The sequence below is a fragment of the Apostichopus japonicus genome, chromosome 19 (genome assembly GCF_037975245.1).
Source record: "Apostichopus japonicus isolate 1M-3 chromosome 19, ASM3797524v1, whole genome shotgun sequence".
NCBI lineage: Eukaryota > Metazoa > Echinodermata > Holothuroidea > Aspidochirotida > Stichopodidae > Apostichopus > Apostichopus japonicus.
Window position 1 is genome coordinate 26,024,439 of NC_092579.1, and position 27,589 is coordinate 26,052,027.

Genomic DNA, 27,589 nt, shown 5'->3' on the forward strand with positions numbered 1-27,589 from the left:
CAATATCCTGATTCCTGGAACTTAAGGATCCCAGGATAGCATGGAATAGCACACACTGAACCCTGAACTTAAGGACCCCAGGATAGTATGGAATAGCACACATTGAACCCTGAAATTAAGTACCCCAGGGTAGTATGGAATAGCACACATTATACAACACCTAATTATATTCCGGCCATTTGATTGGTCAATTGCTCGTCGATTGCATGCAAAATCCGCTCTATTGCACGCTATGATGATAGAACCATGCGTTATACTTTTTTGATAGCACTTTTTTCAATGGTAAGACAGCAGAGAAGCCTGTCTGTTCAAAATAATCTGTTGCATGAGTGCATTTTACATCCAATTATATCCAAATTTGAAGGTGTTGTATAAAACAAATAATAAGTGGTTTCCATTTGTGCAATAGTGCAAATATTTCATTCGTTGAACGATGTAATTTGTTCCATTCAACTCAGCTGCGCCTCGTTGAATGAAACATTCCATCTTTCAACTCATGAAATATTTGCACTATTGCAATCATAACCATTTATTATTTGTATACTGAACCCTGAACTTAGGGATCCCAGGATAGTATGGTATAGCACACATTGAACCCTGAACTTAAGGATCCCAGGATAGTATGGAATAGCACACATTGAACCCTGAACTTAAAGATGAACGATAGTGATTTTTCACCATCGACGAAAAAATACGATTTTATTCAAGAGTATTCTAGTTGGTTTCCATTTTACACATGTGAAAATTCAAGTTAATCCGATGTTGGGAAAGGCTTAAAAAAAATTCCTAAACTCGTTGATTTTTTAAACAAAAAATGGGCTTTTCGCGAAAAGCGATATGATGATCACGTGATCTACAGTGACATGTGACGTCATTATGATGATAACAACGTGAGTGTACTTCAGCAGTGTGCACTTAGTGTGTAAGTTTAGTTGCAACCTACTCTATATTGGACTCGACAAACAACGTAAACCACTAGCAAAATCCAAGAAATTGCGTTGTAGGGGGATGCAACAGAACGAATGTGGACTCTACAAAAAAGTTTTTTTCAATTTTCCAAGCGGAAAAAGTAGTGAGAGATATCGGAAACTCTGGATACGATTTGTGAGGAGAACCAGGAAAGACTTCATCGCACCAGGAGTTTCTCATGGCAAGAATGTGAAAGTTTGTTCTGCCCACTTCACAGAAGATGATTCTCGGGCCCAATTGAAATTTGCGTGTGGCAAGGTCACTAAAGTAATACAAGTTTGAAAGATTGATGCTTTTATGCCGCATTATTTATATATATCCCGATAAATGCAACAGTAAGTGTTGGAACTGGAAGACATGTCAGACGTGAACAACCTAATGACTATGTGAGGAGGGAATCCACGTGCAAATTTCAATTGGGGCATGGACGTCGCTTAGGCAGAGTTTTTGGGGGCAGAGATGTGTTCATACCCTCCAAACCACTTTAAATGTAATACGAATAGGAAATGTGTGAGCGAAACAAAACATCGGTTAAGTATTACTTACGGTAGCGCACACTGTCACTTATGTTTGCACAGTGTGAAAGTACCGTTTGCGGACCTACGTGAAGTTGGGCTAGAATACGATTTCTCCTGAAGCCCAAACCACGAGGCATGCATGTGAATAAACGCAATAGGCATTGCATGTAGTGAGAAAATTGTTCGAGCTAGACTAACAACTCGATTGAGTTCAAATGCGGTTGTATTTCAAGCTCAATGAAACCTTTCTGTTGGATTTAATGACGCACGGAACAAGGAACGTTTATGTTTTACAGTAGGCCTAGTGCATACAAGCGAATCTACTTTGTTTAGAACTTTGGATTTTCTTTCGGATGTTATACTAATCTACGTTTGAGACTATCATCACTATTGTTATTGTGCCAGTTTAACTGGTAAGTGAGCACATTCATACATCACTCTGTATAAAAGCCGCCAAAAACGTGATCTTGAGATTTACGTTACTTTGGGTCAGCTTGCGAGTTACCTCTTCAGATATTGGGAAATCGTTGCGAAATCGCCGCAAATTTCGTAAAAAAAAACTTGTAAACACGTGGTGAAGAAATCAAGAAACACTATGATATTCATTATCTATTTATGTCTTGAACATTACGCCGGAAAATAACAGTTATGCTGACACGAAATGCACGCACAGCTCCGTACTAAACAGTTCACAACAGAAAAGATCATCACAGTGACGTCATTCACTGACCTGAGGGCTGTTCAAGGTCGTTGCAGTGTTTGAAAATTCCTAAATTACGGAGGCGAAAAAACGATGTTTTAATTCCCTTTTTTATAACTTTCCGGTGTGCTATTTGGAAAATTAAAAATATATGTTGCTTGGTAACATATAAACTACATAATATATGAAAATGAGAGATTTTTTTTCTGTCACTATCGTTCTACTTTAAGGATCCCAGGATAGTATGGAATAGCACACATTGAACCCTGAACTTAAGGACCCCAGGATAGTATGGAATAGCACACATTGAACCCTGAAATTAAGTACCCCAGGGTAGTATGGAATAGCACACATTATACAACACCTAATTATATTCCGGCCATTTGATTGGTCAATTGCATGCAAAATCCGCTCTATTGCACGCTATGATGATAGAACCATGCGTTATACTTTTTTGATAGCACTTTTTTCAATGGTAAGGCACACAGTGAACCCTGAACTTAAGGATCCCAGGATAGATATGGAATAGCACACATTGAACCCTGAACTTAAGGATCCCAGGAGAGTATGGAATAGCACACATTGAACCCTGAACTTAAGGATCCCAGGATAGTATGGAATAGCACACACTGAACCCTGAACTTAAGGATCCCAGGATAGTATGGAATAGCACACATTGAACCCTGAAGTTAAGGATCCCAGGAGAGTATGGAATAGCACACACTAAACCCTGAACTTAAGGATCCCAGGATAGCATGGAATAGCACACACTGAACCCTGAACTTAGGGATCCCAGGATAGCATGGAATAGCACACATTGAACCCTGAACTTAAGGATCCCAGGATAGCATGGAATAGCACACATTGAACCCTGAAATTAAGGATCCCAGGATAGTATGGAATAGCACACATTGAACCCTGAAGTTAAGGATCCCAGGATAGCATGGAATAGCACACATTGAACCCTGAACTTAAGGATCCCAGGATAGCATGGAATAGCACACATTGAACCCTGAACTTAAGGATCCCAGGATAGTATGGAATAGCACACATTGAACCTTGAAATTAAGGGCCCCAGGATAGTATGGAATAGCACACATTGAACCCTGAACTTAAGGATCCCAGGATAGCATGGAATAGCACACACTGAACCCTGAACTTAGGGATCCCAGGATAGTATGGAATAGCACACATTGAACCCTGAACTTAAGGATCCCAGGATAGCATGGAATAGCACACACTGAACCCTGAACTTAGGGATCCCAGGATAGCATGGAATAGCACACATTGAACCCTGAACTTAAGGATCCCAGGATAGCATGGAATAGCACACATTGAACCCTGAACTTAAGGATCCCAGGATAGTATGGAATAGCACACATTGAACCATGAACTTAAGGATCCCAGGATAGGATGGAATAGCACACATTGAACCCTGAACTTAAGGACCCCAGGATAGTATGGAATAGCACACATTGAACCCTGAACTTAAGGATCCCAGGATAGTATGGAATAGCACACATTGAACCCTGAACTTAAGGATCCCAGGATAGTATGGAATAGCACACATTGAACCCTGAAGTTAAGGATCCCAGGAGAGTATGGAATAGCACACACTAAACCCTGAACTTAAGGATCCCAGGATAGCATGGAATAGCACACACTGAACCCTGAACTTAAGGATCCCAGGATAGCATGGAATAGCACACATTGAACCCTGAAGTTAAGGATCCCAGGAGAGTATGGAATAGCACACACTAAACCCTGAACTTAAGGATCCCAGGATAGCATGGAATAGCACACATTGAACCCTGAACTTAAGGATCCCAGGATAGCATGGAATAGCACACATTGAACCCTGAAATTAAGGATCCCATGATAGTATGGAATAGCACACATTGAACCCTGAAGTTAAGGATCCCAGGATAGTATGGAATAGCACACATTGAACCCTGAACTTAAGGATCCCAGGATAGCATGGAATAGCACACATTGAACCCTGAACTTAAGGATCCCAGGATAGTATGGAATAGCACACATTGAACCTTGAAATTAAAGGGCCCCAGGATAGTATGGAATAGCACACATTGAACCCTGAACTTAAGGATCCCAGGATAGCATGGAATAGCACACACTGAACCCTGAACTTAGGGATCCCAGGATAGTATGGAATAGCACACATTGAACCCTGAACTTAAGGATCCCAGGATAGCATGGAATCCCCAAACGTTAACCGGTTTGTGAATTAACGAGCGACGTACTCACCTCATATAACCTATGCATTACCGTATTAACCTCGCTCTAGCATCTGGCAATTTGTCTGTATGTAAGTGTGGCCATCTCCCTTCCGTAATTTCCAGGCCGCAATGGTGCGGCACCGGACGGAGAAGGGGGAGAGGATCGACCAAGGGGCGGAAACCCCGAGGATACAACCAAAAACATTCTCACCTGAAGAGGCCCTAGGTGGGCTGGTGTGGGTGACAGGTGGGTCCTGAGTGGGCCCGAAGTGGGTCCAGAGTGGGTCGTCGGTGGGTGTAGGCGGGACCCCACGACATCCCTCGAAAATTCCTGGGGGGAAAGGCCGTCACATGGTCATATCTGTGTGGCCAGTTCCCCTAGTATCCGAGGAGGGTATCCGACGTGGTTGTATGGTTCCGTCCGCGAGGTCCCCCATAGTGGGGAGGCGGGTCGGGATGTTATATGAGGTGAGTACGTCGCTCGTTAATTCACAAACCGGTTAAGGTTTGGGGAATTCACAGCGCGTACTCCCTCACCTCATATAACCTATGCATTTGTGACACAGGAGCCCTGGCGGTGGGTCGAGGATCTCGCGGGCGGCGGACCTAGGGCCGCTCGGGCAAAATCCCCTTCCGTGGCAGGGGTGTTTGTGAGATAACAGGCGACAAAGGAAGACGGGGTCTTCCAGGCCGCCGCCTTCATAATATCTTCCAGGGGAACCCCCCGGAACCACGCCCTGGACGTGGCGTGGCCTCGGACGTCGTGCGCCCGGACGGGTTCCCCAGGCTGGGTGTGGGCACGAATTAAGTCGGCCATCCACCGTGAAATGGTGTCCTTTGAGGCCGGGGTGTAGGGCGACCGCGGTAAAATGAAGAGCCTGTCCGAGGTACGTAGCTGTTTGGTCCTCTCTATGTACCACTTAAGGGCTCGGACAGGGCACCAGCGCTTGTCTTCCGCGATTGACGAGGCTTGTGACAGACTCGGTAGGAAGATCTCGTTCGGGGTAAAGGTTACTGATTGGTTCTTTGGGAGGAAGTGAGGGTCAGGTAGTAATCTGACTCCTCCTGGTTCGAACCTCGTGAACCCCCGTTGGAGGGTGAGCGCGTGGAGACAGCTTCTGCGCCTGGCAGAGGCGGCCGCGATCAGAAACAGAGTTTTGTGTGTTAGTTTGTCCAATGGAGCATTGTGTAACGGCTCGTACGGAGAGCCCGCAAGGGTCGTCAGGACCTCGTGGAGGGCCCATGACGGGGCCAGGCGGCGCCTGGGAGGGCGTCTGTGGAACATGCCCCTTAAGACCTGGCGGAGGACCGGGTTGGTTCCTACTGAGGAGCCATCCGAGAATCCGCTGTGAACCGCTGCTATTGCGGAGCGGTAATTTCTAATTGTACTTATTTGCTTCCCTTCTCGGAAGAGTTCGAGTAGGAAGGCCGCCACCTGGTCTACTGAGGCCTCCACGGGATCAGCAGCGTTGTCCCCGGCCCAAACATAGTATCGGTGCAGTCTAGAATCGTATGTTTTAACCGTGGACTGCCGGCGGGCATCCACTGCAATGTCCGCAACCTCCGGTGGAAACCCCGCTGTCTGGAGCGAGAGCCGGAGAGTTTCCACGCAGCTAGATGGAGGCTCGTGATGTCGGGGTGGGTTATGTGGCCGCTCCGTTGGGAGAGGAGCTTGGCGGCCGGTGGGAATTTGTATGGTAGGTCCACCAGCATTTCGATGATGAGTGGGAACCATGCTTGATTGGGCCAGCAAGGTGCGATCAAAAGCATGTCCGCTTCCACGTCCCGAAGCATCGTGAGAATTCTGCGGAGTAATCCCAGTGGGGGAAAGGCGTACATGGAGAGGCCCGCCCATGAGACGACTAGGGCGTCGGTCTTCCAGGCCTGCGGGTCGTGGTATCTGGAGCAGAACGTCGGGAGTTTGGCGTTCTTGGCCGTCGCGAACATGTCGACGGACGGCCTGCCGAACAGGTGGAATATGTGGTCGGACCACGTTCGGGAGAGCTCCCATTCCCCATTGTCTAGATACCCCCTGGACAGTGCGTCTGCCAGTATATTGTCTTTCCCTGCTAGGTGGGACGCCCGTAGGCCGATCCGAAGGGAGTCGCAGAGGACGAGCAGGTCCCATGTCCTGCGTAGGAGGGCCAGGGATCGAGTGCCCCCTTGACGGTTGATATACGCCACGGTCGTGGTGTTGTCTGACCGGACCGTGACAGTGTGGCCCGTTAGGTGGGTTGCCCAGTGACGTACGGCCCTCAGGACCGCTTCCGTCTCTAAAATATTGATATGGAGACCCCTCTCGGGCTCCGCCCATTCGCCGGCAACTGTGTGTGTGCCCCATACCGCTCCCCAGCCGCTGAGGGAGGCATCCGTCGTGATCGACGTTGTAGGGGCTGGGTTCCGGAAAGGTCGCCCTGCCGCGATCCTGTCCGACTCTGCCCACCACGTGAGAAACGGGCGAAGCCCCGTTGGAAGTGGGATTGGCGTTGCCGCCGACGACCGATCCGGGGCATAGTGTTTGAGGAGGTGCCGCTGGAGCGGCCTCATTCTGAGTCTGCACAGGTCTAGAAGGTCTGTGAAGCTCGCCATCTTCCCCAATAGGCGCTGCCACGTGAGCGCTGGGGTATTCCGATTGCCTAGTATTTTTCTGGCCGTGGCCACTAGGCTTGCCGTTCTTTCGGCCGTCGGGTAGACCATGCCGCTGGCGAGGTCGAGACGGGCCCCTAAGTATATGATCGATTGAGTGGGCACGAGGTTGGATTTCTCGACATTGATTAACCACCCCAGTTTCGTCAGGAGGGAGACGGTGGCGTTTGTACTGGCGAGAGCCCCTTGTTGGGAGTTGCCGAGTACTAACCAATCGTCTAGGTAGGCGAACACCATTACCCCGTTTCGGCGGAGGTGAGCCAGGACCGCCCTTGTTACCCTGGTGAAAACCCTGGGTGCCGTGGAGAGGCCAAATGGTAGCGCTGTGAAGCGGTAATCTATGGCCTTGTACCTGAACGCGAGGAACCGCTGGTCCTCGAGTCGGATGGGGATATGTAGGTAGGCATCCTTTAGATCGACGGAGGATGCCCACATCCCTGGGCGCAGTAGGTGGAGGATTGATGTGAGAGTCTCCATCCTGAACCTCTCCGGTCGGATGAACCTCCTGTTGAGAGGTCTGAGGTTCAGGATGGGCCTCCAAGTCCCGTTCTTCTTCGGCGTGAGGAAGAACGAGGACCGGAAGAGGGGGGCCGTCCGCGTTTGCGGTGGTGACCCGCGTAATGGCGCCTTTTTTGAGAAGACTGTTGATCTCGTCTTCGAGGGCGGCCCGCTTTTCCGGTATCTCGGGTACTGGCGTGGTTGCGAAGAGGCCATATTGGGGTGGGGTAGACGAGAACTCTATCTCGTAGCCCCTTTTTACCACGTCCAGTACCCAGGCTCCTGGGTCGATTTTCTCCCAGTGAGCCCAGAAAACTCTTAGTCGCCCCCCCACCTTGGCCTTGGCCGCTACGGTGGGGTGGGCATCCCTAGGGCCGTTTACCGCGCCCGCGGCTTCCGCGGCTTCCGCGGTATTGCGGGCGGTACGGCCTGTGTTCGGGCCGCGAAGGAGCGGATTGTTGTTGCGTTCGCGGAGCGCCCCGACTCTGACTGTAGCTGGATCTTGAGCGGCTACCTTGTCTTGAGTCAAAACGTGGGCGCGAGGATGAGGTCGGGCGGGACATGTGCTCATCCGCCTCCCTCAGAGATTTCATTCTCTCTGCCTCCTCCCGGAGTTTGTCATCGAACTTGCCGCCGAAGAGGTCGCTGCCCAGGATCGGTAAGTTGCGGAACGCGTCCGCCGTGGATCTGGACGACCAATTCAGGGAGTTCAGAACCAGGTCCCGACGTGTCAAGGTAGCCTTAACCGAGACGCGGGCGAACTGGTCTAATACCATCCTGGAAACGGGTCCCAGGAGGGCAATGATGGCGGCGGTATCTTTGCGGGAGATACCCGATGCCTGGGCCTGTTGGAACGATCTGTTCAATAGCTCGGCGAAAAGTAATAGGGCTGACGAGTACTTCATCCCTGCGCGGGAGGCCCTATCTACGTCGAACAGGGAGGATTCTAGGGTCTGTGCACCCTTCTCCCTGAACTTGTCTTTGCCGTCTAAGGCACCCGCCGACCGAAGTCTCTCCTTCACTTGAGGCGGGATTTGGGGTGGCGTGAAAAGACTTTCCCAGTCTTCGTCGCCCACGTGGAAAGTGCGATGGGCTGATCGCTGGAAGGCTGTCCAGCGTTTCGCCTGTGCCACCGCCTCGAACCGCTCTCTACATTCCACATCCACCGGGATGGAGGCTCGAGGCTTTTGGGTGGCCGCGTTCAAAGTGAGTTTGGATGCCGGCCCCTCGTGGGCCCGCGCATCCACCCTTTCCTCGAAGCCGAGGACTCTGCGGAGTACTGCCGTCGCCTTCTCAAAGGCTTCCGCCGAAATTTCTGTACCCCGTAAGGGTTCTTCATCCTCCGCCTCGGAGTCTCCACTGAGGAGGCGGGCACTAGCTGCGATTGACAGCGCATCATCAGCTCTGGAGGAGACGTCGTCCCAGGGATCTGCCTGGGCCTCCTCAGGGGCGAGATCGTCCGTAACCGGTGCTGGCGGTGGCGCCGGTTGTGGTGGAATTGACGGAGCCCCTTGTTGTTCCGGGTCCTGTTGACTCGGCTTTTGTAGCAATTGTCCCAGGAGGTCTTTAACCTGGGAAAGGAGAGCCTGCCCCGGATCTGGGGATTGTCTCCTCTTTCGTTTCTTGGCCCTGTGTCGCCCAGAAGAATGTCCGCTCGAGGACGAGGGCGACGAGCCAGACCTCGACCTGCGTCGAGGTCGCCGGTGTCTTTCCCGGCTCCTACCGCGGCTACGGCTGTGGGTACGGCTTCTGCTTCGGCTTTGGCGCCGTTCCGTACTCTCCGGGGAGAACCCCGAGAAATCTCTCCGGTTGTGGTCCCACGACCCCGGAGTTGAAGTAAATAAGTCCGCCACCGCTTGTCTTCGGGGGCTTCTGGACTCCACGTGGCCTGAAGTGGACGGACCCTCCTGGGGTCGCGGCCGTGGCTGAGCTGACGCCGCACGGGAATTAGCTCCATCTCGTATGGATACCCGTTCCTGAGGAGGGTTTGAGCCATCTCGTATGGCGCCCTCCGTTCCCCCATGTTTAGGGCTTATGCCATCTCTTATGGCCGCCTGGGGTTCCTTCGCCGGCGGCTTCTTTTTCCCCTGCTTTGAGGAAGCCGCCTTCTTTCTTTTTTCTGCGGCTTTATCCGCCAGCCAGGTACCGATCAAATCCCAGCGCTCCTGGGTCCAGTCCTGGCAAATGGAGCAGGTCTGCTTACTCCCGCATGGGCGACACTTTGGGCATAAATCATGCTTATCCCATGCTTTGAACGGACGGAACTGCTTACAAGAACGGCAGTTTTCCATCCTTTTTTTTTTTTTTTTTTTTTTCGAGAAATCTCCGAAAAATTTTTTTTGAGAAATCTCCGAGACCTGAAGCTGTGAAAACTAAATTAAAAACAGTTACTTTACTGCAGAATGAAAACGTACACGGCTGCTGTACGTGAACAGTAAGAAATTCGTATCTAAACCAGTACGAAAAATAAACAAGGCAGTTACTTTACTGCAAAGGGAAAACGTACACGACTGCTGTACGAAAACAGTATGAAGAACTAAACAAAGCAGTTACTTAACTGCAAGTAAGCCCACGTACACGACTGCTGTACGTGGAAGTAAATAAACGCTAGGAGAACGCTACACTAAGGTGCGGGCCTAGCCACGCTACGTGAACCACGTTCACGAGGTAAACCAAAAAAACGTTCGAAAATCACGAAAGAAAAAAACGTTTCAAAGACAAAAAGCAGTTCAAACGTGCAGGACGTTGAATAGATGAAAAAGAATTACAAAAACAACGATAAACTTTAGACGAAGTAATTGAAATCTTAGGATTTAGTGAGAGCAATAAGAGAGCGATACTTGCGTAACAGCTGGCAATTACGGAAGGGAGATGGCCACACTTACATACAGACAAATTGCCAGATGCTAGAGCGAGGTTAATACGGTAATGCATAGGTTATATGAGGTGAGGGAGTACGCGCTGTGAATTAGCACACACTGAACCCTGAACTTAGGGATCCCAGGATAGCATGGAATAGCACACATTGAACCCTGAACTTAAGGATCCCAGGATAGCATGGAATAGCACACATTGAACCCTGAACTTAAGGATCCCAGGATAGTATGGAATAGCACACATTGAACCATGAACTTAAGGATCCCAGGATAGGATGGAATAGCACACATTGAACCCTGAACTTAAGGACCCCAGGATAGTATGGAATAGCACACATTGAACCCTGAACTTAAGGATCCCAGGATAGTATGGAATAGCACACATTGAACCCTGAACTTAAGGATCCCAGGATAGTATGGAATAGCACACACTGAACCCTGAACTTAAGGATCCCAGGATAGTATGGAATAGCACACATTGAACCTTGAAATTAAGGATCCCAGGATAGTATGGAATAGCACACACTGAACCCTGAACTTAAGGATCCCAGGATAGCATGGAATAGCACACATTGAACCCTGAAATTAAGGATCCCAGGATAGTATGGAATAGCAAATGCTGCAACGTTTCCATATATTATAACAAGGTTAATTTACCATTAAGCAGTCTGTTGTACCTACACAACTATCGCTATTTGTATTTACTAGGATGCACTTAATAAACACAGAACTTTGTTTATTAGCAAACCAATTATCCTCAAATATCATAATCCAATGAGCAATGAAATTGTCATTTCACTAATACCACTTAATTACAATAATGTACAGCCAACCATGCCAAGCTTACCTGCAAGGTATTAACTGCAAATCTGACACCTTTCACTTGTTGATCTACCTGATCTTGAATAATTTCTAGAGGAGATCGAAGAAACTTCAAGCCCCATGCAGCCTGAGATGTTTCAAGCCTTTCATCTTGAGAATTACTTGACTGAAGAGCTGTTTTATACAACAATTCAATTAACCTCTTTCGGCCTCTTGGTAAACCTGTATTTTGGTAAGGAAAGAATAACAGATTAACAATGTAACTTAGTTGAGTCAAAACTAAGGTATGAAATATTTCTTGGTAATTAGGGCGGCATTGAAGCACTTAGCATGCATAGACTCGAGAGGTGTGACCTGATTAATTCGCAGATAACATTGCAAGATGACCTGTATCACGTAAGGTTTGTCTGAGGGGTTCTACTCGTTGTCATGGATTCATTTTGAGTAGTCAAATGAGAACGTTATTTCAGATAGACATAAACAAATAAATGTGTTCCCTATTTGTCATCTGCAGTACAAGCATTTGTTCTCATTATAGATATATTTCCATTTGTTTTTGTTTTTTAAATGAAGCCAACTTATGTCCCCTATCAATATAATGGACTAACCTACAAAGTTTCAGGTACATGGACTATTGTATATGGGATTTTCAATTTCTGTGTCAAACACAACATATTTTAAAATTTAAAGACATGTTAACTACACATTAATATTATCAACCATTTACTTATTTAGTAAACCAAGTACAATTTTGATTGTTGAATGTGTTTTCTAATATTCATAAACAGTGCAGACCCTACAATTTGACTCATGCAACCGTTCTGAGAAATGACGGTCTGTTGCTAGCGAAATGATTTGTACCAACGAAGTCTTCGGCTTTGAGTACAATTACTGTGTTGGACAAATCTAACTGTAATAGTAATTACCGACTTTGTGATCTGCATTATAGTCATTGCCAACTATGCAAGGTCGGTAAGACTGACTCCATAGTTCTCCCTTTCAGGAAACTGATGGGTATAATCATACATACAATTAACTTACTTACACTTATATACAGTCTGAGTACATGGAATTATCCTTAATCCATTACATATGAAATATTTACAGGAGTAAATTGAAGTATCCTTAGTCCATTGCATATGAAGTATTTTACAGTCCTGAGTAGATGGAATAATCCTTAATCCATTACATATGAAGTATTTACAGTACAGGAGTAAATGGAATTATCCTTAATCCATTGCATATGAAGTATTTACAGAAGTTAATGGATTATCCTTAATCCATTACATATAAGTATTTATAGGAGTTAATGGATTATCCTTAATCTATTACATATAAAGTATTTACAGGAGTAAATGGAATTATCCTTAGCTTAGTCCATTACATATAAGTATTTCAAGGAGTAAATGGATTATCCTTAATCCATTACATATAAGTATTTACAGAGTTAATGGATTATCCTTAATCTATTACATATAAAGTATTTAAGGAGTAAATGAAATTATCCTTAGTCCATTACATATAAGTATTTACAGGAGTAAATGGAATTATCCTTAATTTATTACATATAAAGTATTTACAGGAGTAAATGGAATTATCCTTAATCCATTACATATAAGTATTTAAAGTGGTAAATGGAGTTATCCTTAATCCATATTAAGTCTAGGAATGAGTGTTTGCTTGATCAATTGAAATTTTCTTCATAGTATCCAGTACTCATTAGTTATAAATTTGGTAAATTTGGTAACCGGTTGGTTAAATTTTTGCAGGAATTTGTTAACAAAGCAAAACAGCTGCTTTCAAGTCTTGAAATTTTATTATTTTACCTACAAATTGTATATGAAATAGGAACTATGTATGAAAATCAGCTGAATTTTATTAAATGGTAAAATATTCAACTCAAACCATCAAGCTAGAAGACTTAAGCCGAAACAGCTCCTGCTGTGCTTAACCTATCCGGTATTAACCGTTTCACAAATTCGCAAGAGAACAAGATCAAATATAGGAAGGTTTCATCACTTTTGTGGTGACACTTTGAAATGCAAAATTAAAACCACTTGCTTGAAATCTGCTTACTACATAAATTAAACAGTAGGTGAAAAGGGGCCGAGAATCCTACTGTAGCTCTACACGCTAATGAGAGGCACCTAAGATTTAAAGCCCATTTAAAATACTTACAAGGAAAGTATGTAGATATAAATACTGCAGAGATAAATAAACCAACAGCATCCTTGTAAGGATGCAGCCAAAAGTTTGCTGTTATGTTTTTCATTCCCTTGTCATTATTCAAGATGTAAGTTCTTCAATGTTTTCTACCTAAGAACTACCAACCCTAAAGAGGAGGATGTTGCTTCTGTATATATGTTACACCTACAGAATGACCACCTAAAATGTGTTCTGAAGGGTCTGTCTTCAGTATCCTTGGAAGTTCTTCCAACAATACTATACACGACAACAACTTGTGAAATTTACCTTAAGTTTGTTCTTAATATTGTTTTAAAGACATAGCAGGTACAACAATATGAGATCGAGCTATTAAGCAGGATAACAATCAGCATAATAAGATCAATGTTGTGTTGTGCTGGTTGCATGTCATCCCACTATCAACTGATATTCATACTTAAAGGATAAAGCCTTGTAATTCAACAGGTAAGAATCTATCTACTTAAAGTGATAGTATGTAAACTGACAGTATATACTTTCACTACAGCCAGATAGTATGTAAACTGACAGTATATACTTTCACTATAGCCAGATAGTATGTAAACTGACAGTATATACTTTCACTATAGCCAGATAGTAGGTAAACTGACAGTATATACTTTCACTATAGCCAGATAGTATGTAAACTGACAGTATATACTTTCACTATAGCCAGATAGTAGGTAAACTGACAGTATATACTTTCACTATAGCCAGATAGTATGTAAACTGACAGTATATACTTTCACTATAGCCAGATAGTATGTAAACTGACAGCATATACTTTCACTATAGCCAGATGGTATGTAAACTGACAGTATATACTTTCACTATAGCCAGATAGTAACTGACAGTATATACTTTCACTATAGCCAGATAGTATGTAAACTGACAGTATATACTTTCACTATAGCCAGATAGTATGTAAACTGACAGCATATACTTTCACTACAGCCAGATAGTATGTAAACTGACAGTATATACTTTCACTATAGCCAGATAGTAACTGACAGTATATACTTTCACTATAGCCAGATAGTATGTAAACTGACAGTATATACTTTCACTATAGCCAGATAGTATGTAAACTGACAGTATATACTTTCACTTTAGCCAGATAGTACTGTATGTAAACTGACAGTATATACTTTCACTACTGCCAGATAGTATGTAAACTGACAGTATATACTTTCACTATAGCCAGATAGTATGTAAACTGACAGTATATACTTTCACTATAGCCAGATAGTAGGTAAACTGACAGTATATACTTTCACTATAGCCAGATAGTATGTAAACTGACAGTATATACTTTCACTACAGCCAGATAGTATGTAAACTGACAGTATATACTTTCACTATAGCCAGATAGTATGTAAACTGACAGTATATACTTTCACTATAGCCAGATAGTATGTAAACTGACAGTATATACTTTCACTATAGCCAGATAGTATGTAAACTGACAGTATATACTTTCACTACAGCCAGATAGTATGTAAACTGACAGTATATACTTTCACTATAGCCAGATAGTATGTAAACTGACAGTATATACTTTCACTATAGCCAGATAGTATGTAAACTGACAGTATATACTTTCACTACAGCCAGATAGTATGTAAACTGACAGTATATACTTTCACTACTGCCAGATAGTATGTAAACTGACAGCATATACTTTCACTATAGCCAGATAGTATGTAAACTGACAGTATATACTTTCACTACAGCCAGATAGTATGTAAACTGACAGTATATACTTTCACTATAGCCAGATAGTATGTAAACTGACAGTATATACTTTCACTATAGCCAGATAGTATGTAAACTGACAGTATATACTTTCACTACTGCCAGATAGTATGTAAACTGACAGTATATACTTTCACTATAGCCAGATAGTATGTAAACTGACAGTATATACTTTCACTATAGCCAGATAGTAGGTAAACTGACAGTATATACTTTCACTATAGCCAGATAGTATGTAAACTGACAGTATATACTTTCATTACAGCCAGATAGTATGTAAACTGACAGTATATACTTTCACTATAGCCAGATAGTATGTAAACTGACAGTATATACTTTCACTATAGCCAGATAGTAGGTAAACTGACAGTATATACTTTCACTATAGCCAGATAGTATGTAAACTGACAGTATATACTTTCACTATAGCCAGATAGTAGGTAAACTGACAGTATATACTTTCACTATAGCCAGATAGTATGTAAACTGACAGTATATACTTTCACTAGAGCCAGATAGTATGTAAACTGACAGTATATACTTTCACTACAGCCAGATAGTATGTAAACTGACAGCATATACTTTCACTATAGCTAGATAGTAGGTAAACTGACTGTATATACTTTCACTACTGCCAGATAGTATGTAAACTGACAGTATATACTTTCACCATAGCCAGATAGTAGGTAAACTGACAGTATATACTTTCACTATAGCCAGATAGTAGGTAAACTGACAGTATATACTTTCACTATAGCCAGATAGTATGTAAACTGACAGTATATACTTTCACTACAGCCAGATAGTATGTAAACTGACAGTATATACTTTCACTATAGCCAGATAGTATGTAAACTGACAGTATATACTTTTACTATAGCCAGATAGTATGTAAACTGACAGTATATACTTTCACTATAGCCAGATAGTATGTAAACTGACAGTATATACTTTCACTATAGCCAGATAGTATGTAAACTGGCAGTATATACTTTCACTATAGCCAGATAGTAGGTAAACTGACAGTATATACTTTCACTATAGCCAGATAGTATGTAAACTGACAGTATATACTTTCACTATAGCCAGATAGTATGTAAACTGACAGTATATACTTTCACTATAGCCAGATAGTATGTAAACTGACAGTATATACTTTCCCTACAGCCAGATAGTATGTAAACTGACAGTATATACTTTCACTATAGCCAGATAGTATGTAAACTGACAGTATATACTTTCACTATAGCCAGATAGTATGTAAACTGACAGTATATACTTTCACTACAGCCAGATAGTATGTAAACTGACAGTATATACTTTCACTATAGCAAGATAGTATGTAAACTGACAGTATATACTTTCACTACTGCCAGATAGTATGTAAACTGACAGTATATACTTTCACTATAGCCAGATAGTATGTAAACTGACAGTATATACTTTCACTACAGCCAGATAGTATGTAAACTGACAGTATATACTTTCACTATAGCCAGATGGTATGTAAACTGACAGTATATATTTTCACTATAGCCAGATGGTATGTAAACTTTAACATCCTCTTTGCTGTCTTACCTGCTTTTTACTACCTGCATCAGTTCTGCCTGAGTGCATATATATATCACATATAAATTATGTGTAAGTCATTTAGAAGAAGATCCTGCTAGGATCGAAACGTCAGGCCAACTTACTTTAACACATTCTATTACACAGGCTCTCTAGTGGATAAGCAGTTTGCTAACAGTTTCATTTTATTTTGACATATAAATAATAGCGTTAAAAGCTAGTCACATAAACAAATTATACCAATAGTACAGCCAAACCCTTTCTACAGTAGATGAATTGGTTGATTTTAACAGGTATTAGATGCTCCACCTATCATCACCAATCTCATGAAAGTCTCCTCATGATTCGCTATATTACTGACTTGCTTCCTGAGAACCTACAATGAAGTTACATGAGGGGAGTGGTAAGTGAACTATCAAATAACTAAAAAATAGTCATCCCTTTGGAACCATCGTGGCTAATAATACCATTGGCATCTTCTCAATAACAATGCATAGGCAAGATATCTACTAGTTTAAAGCCTTCTTGTATATTACCCAAACAGAGGCTTTTAAATATTGCCAATAATTTAATTAAAACAGCACTGTAGAGAGAAACCCTAATTAGCCACATTAACAGTTCCATTATTCACAATGCAACTCCGGAAACTTGCTATACTCTGGTTAAATATATCCGTTGGGATTTTAAAAATGTCTGGAGGGCTCCCACAGTTGTCTCTTAAAATGAGAGATTTTATCACATCAACACGTACCTTTGTTGTTTCTCAACATTAGCGAGAGAGAGAGAGAGAGGAGAAAAGTTAGGCAAACAGATACCTTACAAATTATTGTGAAGAGCTTATCATTCTAACATCTCCATATATAAGGAAAGTTCTAGGGTTTGATGGCATAAATGAAACTTCATACAGAGGTCCTTATCCTATCCTGTAACAACCAATGACCCACAGACTAAACCCGTACATATGAAGTTCACCTCACCATATATGGTACGTAGTTCACCTCACCATATACGGTATGTAGTTTACCTCACCATATATATTATGTACTTCACCTCTCCATACATATTATGCAGTTCACCTCACCATACATATTATGAAGTTCATCTCACCATACATAGTGTGTAGTTCATCCCACCATACATATTATGAAGTTCACCTCAGTGTACATATTTCATACTTAACCTCACCATACATATTACGTAGTTCACTTCACTATACATAGTACTTACGTAGTTCACCCCACCATACATAGTACGTAGTTCACCTCACCATACACATTCTGTAGTTCACCTCACCATACATAGTATACAATTCACCCCACCATGCATATTATGTAGTTCACCTCTCCATACATAGTACGTAGTTCACCTCACCATACATAGTATGTAGTTCACCCCACCATACATATTATGTAGTTCACCTCTCCATACATAGTACATAGTTCACCTCACCATACATACTATGTAGTTCACCCCACCATACACATTATGTAGTTCACCTCACCAAACACATTCTGTAGTTCACCTCACCATACATACTATGTAGTTCACCCCACCATACACATTATGTAGTTCACCCCACCATACACATTCTGTAGTTCACCTCACCATACATAGTATGTAATTCACCGCACCATACATATTATGTAGTTCACCTCCATACATAGTACGTAGTTCACCTCACCATACATAGTATGTAGTTCACTCCACCATACATATTACGTAGTTCACCTCTCCATACATAGTACATAGTTCACCTCACCATACATACTATGTAGTTCACCCCACCATACAGATTATGTAGTTCACCTCACCATACATATTATGTAGTTCACCTCACCATACATAGTACGTAGTTCACCTCACCATACACATTCTGTAGTTCACCTCACCAAACATATTATGTAGTTCACCTCTCCATACATAGTACGTAGTTCACCTCAACATTCCTAGTACATAGTTCACCTCACCATACATATTATGTAGTTCACCTCAACATTCCTAGTACGTAGTTCACCTCACCATACATAGTACGTAATTCACTCCACCATACATATTATGTAGTTCACCTCACTGTACATGTTACATAGTTAACCTCACCATACATATTACCTAGTTCACCTCACCATACATAGTATGTAGTTCACCTCACTGTACATGTTACATAGTTAACCTCACCATACATATTACCTAGTTCACCTCACCATTCATAGTATTTACTACAGGATGAAGTACCCTACTGCAATACATCACCACTACATAAATTGCTGAATACTTTTATGGCTACCTATTGCAATAATTGGGAAAATTGTCTCTTTTTCCGAACATCTTGACATTAAGAAATTGAAATATTGAAATACAATATCTAAATATTTGTGTATTAACATATTATAAAATATTATAAAGTATTTAACCAAGATATTAATTTATTCAGATATATAAGATCTTAAAACCTCAAGATTTGAGTGCAAGATATTTTTTTTTGTGAGATATTAGGAAAGTTCATCTGAGTAACTCTATATCTTAATATTTAAAAATTTAGATACAATCTTATAGATCTCAATGTTGAAAATTCTTTATGTTCAAATGTTTAGATATTTCTGAAAATATTATTTTAAAATATTCAGCTATAAATAGCTTGTATCTTAATAATTCATATCTTAAGGATAAGAGATTAACAAGATGAGGTCTTATATCTTGAAATGTCAATGGCTTGATGGTAAGGTTGTCAGATATTATGAACTGTTAAGTAGAAAACTTAGTATAATAAGTTTGATTGAACTCATTTCAACCACTTTAGCCTCCCCCACCATCATCCTGTATTCTTCTAAGCTGCATAGATATGAAATATTAGTCCCTAAATGTTACCCACTTGGGAAGGAAAAAATATGAATATTTATATGAAACTCAAAGACAGTGCAGCTCACACACACAAATGAAGTAACGATTACAAAACTGTTCCCTCTGTTACCACAATAATTTAGAAATTGATTGATTGTGAGATGATGCTGCGGAGGCTAGGAACATGTTTGATGCATCTCTTTGCCCCATCAAGATACTAATTTTATTTCTCATCCGCCTGCGGGTCCTACTATTTATTATGCCAGCAACCATAGAGGAGCACACACATGATGGATGCCGTGACATTGCCAGTGCTCAGATACAGCTCTGACAAGCATCAATTGTAATAAGTCACTTGACATTTCCTTTCTTTCTACCTGCACCTCAGATGTTTAATCACTGAATGCATCATCTAACGTTGATTAAATAAAAACTCATCCTTAAAAGCATATAGCCTCGCAATGGACTCATTCACATTTATCATACTCTTGTGACGTAGAAAGCAAAGAGTCAGCAGCAACAGACAACAAGACATGAAACAATCCTCTTTAGAAATACCAGAATATAATGTAAGGATACTTCATTTCCTATTGGATATATTTGATCACATCTCTCTGTCTCCTGGGGTAGAATACATTTGCAGGAAGGATGACAAAAGTTTCCTACTCTCAATTATAAAAACACTACTGTTCTTGTTGTTATCACATTGTAGATATATTAATGTTTTGCAACATTAATAGTTACTTGTTATTGCTCATTGTACTAAATTCACAGTTAATTAACTACACTGATACAGCAGGCACCAAACTAAGTAAAGTAACCATGTAAGTATAATAAACAAGTTTCTCTTGAAAGGTTCATTTGGAAAGTGCATGTATACCTTTTTTGCTTTATTAAGTTGATTAGATTACTAGATCACTCAAAGAATGATAAGATCCTGTGATGTAGAATTAATATCAAGGCCTCAAGTAATTTGCTGCCAAATGTAAGAACTGACTTTTGTGTCTTAGGTCAATTGAAAGTATTTATCAATCAAAACTTTGCCGGGAAATAACAGTGAAAGGGTAACTACCTATAAATTACACATTTAAAGCTGAGATACAAAAGGCATAAGAAGAAAAAAAGAAGATATGAACAAGATGCAAAAATACCTGATGGTGGATATGTAGGTCATATCAACATCTCTTGAATGTAGAAGGCCAACAATATTTAATGGTGGATATGTAGGTGATATCAACATCTCTTGAAAGCAGAAGGCCAACAATGTTTAATGGTGGATATGTAGGTGATGTCAACATCTCTTGAAATCAGAAGGACAACAATATTTAATGGTGGATATGTAGGTGATGTCAACATCTCTTGAAAGCAGAAGGACAACAATATTTAATGGTGGATATGTAGGTGATATCAACATCTCTTGAAAGCAGAAGGCCAACAATATTTAATGGTGGATATGTAGGTGATATCAACATCTCTTGAAAGCAGAAGGCCAACAATATTTAATGGTGGATATGTAGGTGATATCAACATCTCTTGAAAGCAGAAGGCCAACAATATTTAATGGTGGATATGTAGGTGATATCAACATCTCTTGAAAGCAGAAGGCCAACAATATTTAATGGTGGATATGTAGGTGATATCAACATCTCTTGAAAGCAGAAGGCCAACAATATTTAATGGTGGATATGTAGGTGATATCAATATCTCTTGAAAGCAGAAGGCCAACAATATTTAATGGTGGATATGTAGGTGATGTGAACATCTCTTGAAAGCAGAAGGCCAACAATATTTAATGGTGGATGTGTAGGTGATATCAACATCTCTTGAAAGCAGAAGGCCAACAATATTTAATGGTGGATGTGTAGGTGATGTCAACATCTCTTGAAAGCAGAAGGCCAACAATATTTAATGGTGGATATGTAGGTGATGTCAACATCTCTTGAAAGCAGAAGGCCAACAATATTTAATGGTGGATATGTAGGTGATGTCAACATCTCTTGAAATCAGGACAACAATATTTAATGGTGGATATGTAGGTGATGTCAACATCTCTTGAAAGCAGAAGGACAACAATATTTAATGGTGGATATGTAGGTGATATCAACATCTCTTGCAAGCAGAAGGCCAACAATATTTAATGGTGGATATGTAGGTGATATCAACATCTCTTGAAAGCAGAAGGCCAACAATATTTAATGGTGGATAAGTAGGTGATGTCAACTACTCTTGAAAGCAGGCCAACAATATTTAATGGTGGATATGTAGGTGATGTAAACATCTCTTGAGAGCAGTAGGCCAACAATATTTAATGGTGGATATGTAGGTGATGTCAACTACTCTTGAAAGCAGAAGGCCAACAATATTTAATGGTGGATATGTAGGTGATGTCAACATCTCTTGAAAGCAGAAGGCCAACAATATTTAATGGTGGATGTGTAGGTGATGTCAACATCTCTTGAAATCAGAAGGCCAACAATATTTAATGGTGGATATGTAGGTGATGTCAACATCTCTTGAAAGCAGAAGGCCAACAATATTTAATGGTGGATATGTAGGTGATGTCAACATCTCTTGAAATCAGAAGGACAACAATATTTAATGGTGGATATGTAGGTGATGTCAACATCTCTTGAAAGCAGAAGGACAACAATATTTAATGGTGGATATGTAGGTGATATCAACATCTCTTGCAAGCAGAAGGCCAACAATACTTAATGGTGGATATGTAGGTGATATCAACATCTCTTGAAAGCAGAAGGCCAACAATATTTAATGGTGGATAAGTAGGTGATGTCAACTACTCTTGAAAGCAGGCCAACAATATTTAATGGTGGATATGTAGGTGATGTAAACATCTCTTGAGAGCAGTAGGCCAACAATATTTAATGGTGGATATGTAGGTGATGTCAACTACTCTTGAAAGCAGAAGGCCAACAATATTTAATGGTGGATATGTAGGTGATGTCAACTACTCTTGAAAGCAGAAGGCCAACAATATTTAATGGTGGATATGTAGGTGATGTCAACATCTCTTGAAATCAGAAGGACAACAATATTTAATGTCGGATATGTAGGTGATGTCAACATCTCTTAAAAGGAGAAGGACAACAATATTTAACGGTGGATATGTAGGTGATGTCAACATCTCTTGAAATCAGAAGGCCAACAATATTTAATGTCGGATATGTAGGTGATGTCAACATCTCTTGAAAGGAGAAGGACAACAATATTTAACGGTGGATATGTAGGTGATGTCAACATCTCTTGAAATCAGAAGGACAACAATATTTAATGGTGGATATGTAGGTGATGTCAACATCTCTCGAAAGGAGAAGGACAACAATATTTAATGGTGGATATGTAGGTGATGTCAACATCTCTTGAAATCAGAAGGACAACAATATTTAATGGTGGATTTGTAGGTGATATCAACATCTCTTGAAAGCAGAAGGCCAACAATATTTAATGGTGGATGTGTAGGTGATATCAACATCTCTTGAAAGCAGAAGGCCAACAATATTTAATGGTGGATATGTAGGTGATATCAACATCTCTTGAAAGCAGAAGGCCAACAATATTTAATGGTGGATATGTAGGTGATGTCAGCATCTCTTGAAAGCAGAAGGCCAACAATATTTAATGGTGGATATGTAGGTCTCTTGAAATCAGAAGGACAACAATATTTAATGTCGGATATGTAGGTGATGTCAACATCTCTTAAAAGGAGAAGGACAACAATATTTAACGGTGGATATGTAGGTGATGTCAACATCTCTTGAAATCAGAAGGCCAACAATATTTAATGTCGGATATGTAGGTGATGTCAACATCTCTTGAAAGGAGAAGGACAACAATATTTAACGGTGGATATGTAGGTGATGTCAACATCTCTTGAAATCAGAAGGACAACAATATTTAATGGTGGATATGTAGGTGATGTCAACATCTCTCGAAAGGAGAAGGACAACAATATTTAATGGTGGATATGTAGGTGATGTCAACATCTCTTGAAATCAGAAGGACAACAATATTTAATGGTGGATTTGTAGGTGATATCAACATCTCTTGAAAGCAGAAGGCCAACAATATTTAATGGTGGATGTGTAGGTGATATCAACATCTCTTGAAAGCAGAAGGCCAACAATATTTAATGGTGGATATGTAGGTGATATCAACATCTCTTGAAAGCAGAAGGCCAACAATATTTAATGGTGGATATGTAGGTGATGTCAGCATCTCTTGAAAGCAGAAGGCCAACAATATTTAATGGTGGATATGTAGGTGATATCAACATTTCTTGAAAGCAGAAGGCCAACAATATTTAATGGTGGATAAGTAGGTGATGTCAACTACTCTTGAAAGCAGAAGGCCAACAATATTTAATGGTGGATATGTAGGTGATATCAACATCTCTTGAATGTAGAAGGCCAACAATATTTAATGGTGGATATGTAGGTGATATCAACATCTCTTGCAAGCAGAAGGCCAACAATATTTAATGGTGGATATGTAGGTGATATCAACATCTCTTGAAAGCAGAAGGCCAACAATATTTAATGGTGGATAAGTATGTGATGTCAACTACTCTTGAAAGCAGGCCAACAATATTTAATGGTGGATATGTAGGTGATGTCAACATCTCTTGAGAGCAGTAGGCCAACAATATTTAATGGTGGATATGTAGGTGATGTCAACTACTCTTGAAAGCAGAAGGCCCACAATGTTTAATGGTGGATATGTAGGTGATGTCAACTACTCTTGAAAGCAGAAGGCCAACAATATTTAATGGTGGATATGTAGGTGATGTCAACATCTCTTGAAAGCAGAAGGCCAACAATATTTAATGGTGGATATGTAGGTGATGTCAACATCTCTTGAATGTAGAAGGCCAACAATATTTAATGGTGGATATGTAGGTGATATCAACATCTCTTGCAAGCAGAAGGCCAACAATATTTAATGGTGGATATGTAGGTGATATCAACATCTCTTGAAAGCAGAAGGCCAACAATATTTAATGGTGGATAAGTATGTGATGTCAACTACTCTTGAAAGCAGGCCAACAATATTTAATGGTGGATATGTAGGTGATGTCAACATCTCTTGAGAGCAGTAGGCCAACAATATTTCATGGTGGATATGTAGGTGATGTCAACTACTCTTGAAAGCAGAAGGCCCACAATGTTTAATGGTGGATATGTAGGTGATGTCAACTACTCTTGAAAGCAGAAGGCCAACAATATTTAATGGTGGATATGTAGGTGATGTCAACATCTCTTGAAAGGAGAAGGACAACAATATTTAACGGTGGATATGTAGGTGATGTCAACATCTCTTGAAATCAGAAGGACAACAATATTTAATGGTGGATATGTAGGTGATGTCAACATCTCTCGAAAGGAGGACAACAATATTTAATGGTGGATATGTAGGTGATGTCAACATCTCTTGAAATCAGAAGGACAACAATATTTAATGGTGGATATGTAGGTGATGTCAACATCTCTTGAAAGGAGAAGGACAACAATATTTAATGGTGGATATGCAGGTGATATCAACATCTTTTGAAAGGAGAAGGCCAACAATATTTAATGGTGGATATGTAGGTGATGTCAACATCTCTTGAATTTAGAAGGCCAACAATATTTAATGGTGGATATGCAGATGATATCAACATCTCTTGAAAGTAGGACAACATATATTTAATGGTGGATATGTAGGTGATGTCAACATCTCTTGAAATCAGAAGGACAACAATATTTAATGGTGGATATGTAGGTGATATCAACATCTTTTGAAAGGAGAAGGCCAACAATATTTAATGGTGGATATGTAGGTGATATCAACATCTCTTGAAAGCAGAAGGCCAACAATATTTAATGGTGGATATGTAGGTGATATCAACATCTCTTGAAAGCAGAAGGCCAACAATATTTAATGGTGGATATGTAGGTGATGTCAACATCTCTTGAAAGCAGAAGGCCAACAATATTTAATGGTGGATATGTAGGTGATGTCAACATCTCTTGAAAGCAGAAGGCCAACAATATTTAATGGTGGATATGTAGGTGATATCAACATTTCTTGAAAGCAGAAGGCCAACAATATTTAATGGTGGATAAGTAGGTGATGTCAACTACTCTTGAAAGCAGAAGGCCAACAATATTTAATGGTGGATATGTAGGTGATATCAACATCTCTTGAATGTAGAAGGCCAACAATATTTAATGGTGGATATGTAGGTGATATCAACATCTCTTGAAAGCAGAAGGCCAACAATATTTAATGGTGGATAAGTATGTGATGTCAACTACTCTTGAAAGCAGGCCAACAATATTTAATGGTGGATATGTAGGTGATGTCAACATCTCTTGAGAGCAGTAGGCCAACAATATTTAATGGTGGATATGTAGGTGATGTCAACTACTCTTGAAAGCAGAAGGCCAACAATATTTAATGGTGGATATGTAGGTGATGTCAACTACTCTTGAAAACAATATTTAATGGTGGATATGTAGGTGATGTCAACATCTCTTGAAAGGAGAAGGACAACAATATTTAACGGTGGATATGTAGGTGATGTCAACATCTCTTGAAATCAGAAGGACAACAATATTTAATGGTGGATATGTAGGTGATGTCAACATCTCTCGAAAGGAGAAGGACAACAATATTTAATGGTGGATATGTAGGTGATGTCAACATCTCTTGAAATCAGAAGGACAACAATATTTAATGGTGGATATGTAGGTGATGTCAACATCTCTTGAAAGGAGAAGGACAACAATATTTAATGGTGGATATGCAGGTGATATCAACATCTTTTGAAAGGAGAAGGCCAACAATATTTAATGGTGGATATGCAGGTGATGTCAACATCTCTTGAAATCAGAAGGCCAACAATATTTAATGGTGGATATGCAGATGATATCAACATCTCTTGAAAGTAGGACAACATATATTTAATGGTGGATATGTAGGTGATGTCAACATCTCTTGAAATCAGAAGGACAACAATATTTAATGGTGGATATGTAGGTGATATGAACATCTTTTGAAAGGAGAAGGCCAACAATATTTAATGGTGGATGTGTAGGTGATATCAACATCTCTTGAAAGCAGAAGGCCAACAATATTTAATGGTGGATATGTAGGTGATATCAACATCTCTTGAAAGCAGAAGGCCAACAATATTTAATGGTGGATATGTAGGTGATATCAACATCTCTTGAAAGCAGAAGGCCAACAATATTTAATGGTGGATATGTAGGTGATGTCACTACTACTCTTGAAATCAGAAGGACAACAATACATAATGGTGGATATGTAGGTGATATCAACATCTCTTGAAAGTAGAAAGACAACAATATTTAATGGTGGATATGTAGGTGATGTCAACATCTCTTGAAATAAACAGCCCCTCCCTTCCCCCTTCTATTTGCGATAGCGGTTGCCCAAAGGTAATGTATTAATAGTGCTCACCTTCTACATAATCTCTTGCAATGTGCAGTTGGTGCCATCACTTACAAATATGCATCCAGCCACATTAAAAATGTTCATGAGACCACACTAATCAAACTTTGATTGCAACCATTCGTTGGGACTGAGTTGCATTTTCAAATAATTAATCAAGTTACTCCAAACATTATTCCAGCTCTCGCACATAACGTGATATAAGTGACATGGAAAGCCAGTAGACTGCATAACCAAGGTATTATGATTGATCAGCATACTGCAGATGTATATAATTGTAGTTTAAAGTAGTATGAGCAATTATGTATTCAGTATAACAAGATATCCCTACTAATTGAGATTTTTAAATCAATGCACTAATCGTGTTAAAATGTTGTCCATTATTGAGTTTGGGCCCAAATCACATTTTTCCCAGAATTAAGTTTTGAGTGACAGTCCGTATTATATCATTTTCTTTTCCACGTTTGATCAAGTTGACATTTCAAG

At 40.8% G+C, this 27,589-nt stretch overlaps 1 protein-coding gene across 4 annotated transcripts in view; it reads right to left on the minus strand.

Annotated features, from left to right (window-relative positions):
• Positions 1-27,589, minus strand: part of LOC139959481 (NADPH:adrenodoxin oxidoreductase, mitochondrial-like) — a 209,201-nt gene that overhangs the window by 64,129 nt on the left and 117,483 nt on the right. For all 4 annotated transcript variants that reach the window (XM_071957140.1, XM_071957139.1, XM_071957137.1 and 1 more), the window contains exon 8: positions 11,292-11,488. In XM_071957140.1, coding sequence (XP_071813241.1) covers positions 11,292-11,488 — 197 coding nt within the window. The remainder of the gene's footprint in view (positions 1-11,291; positions 11,489-27,589) is intronic.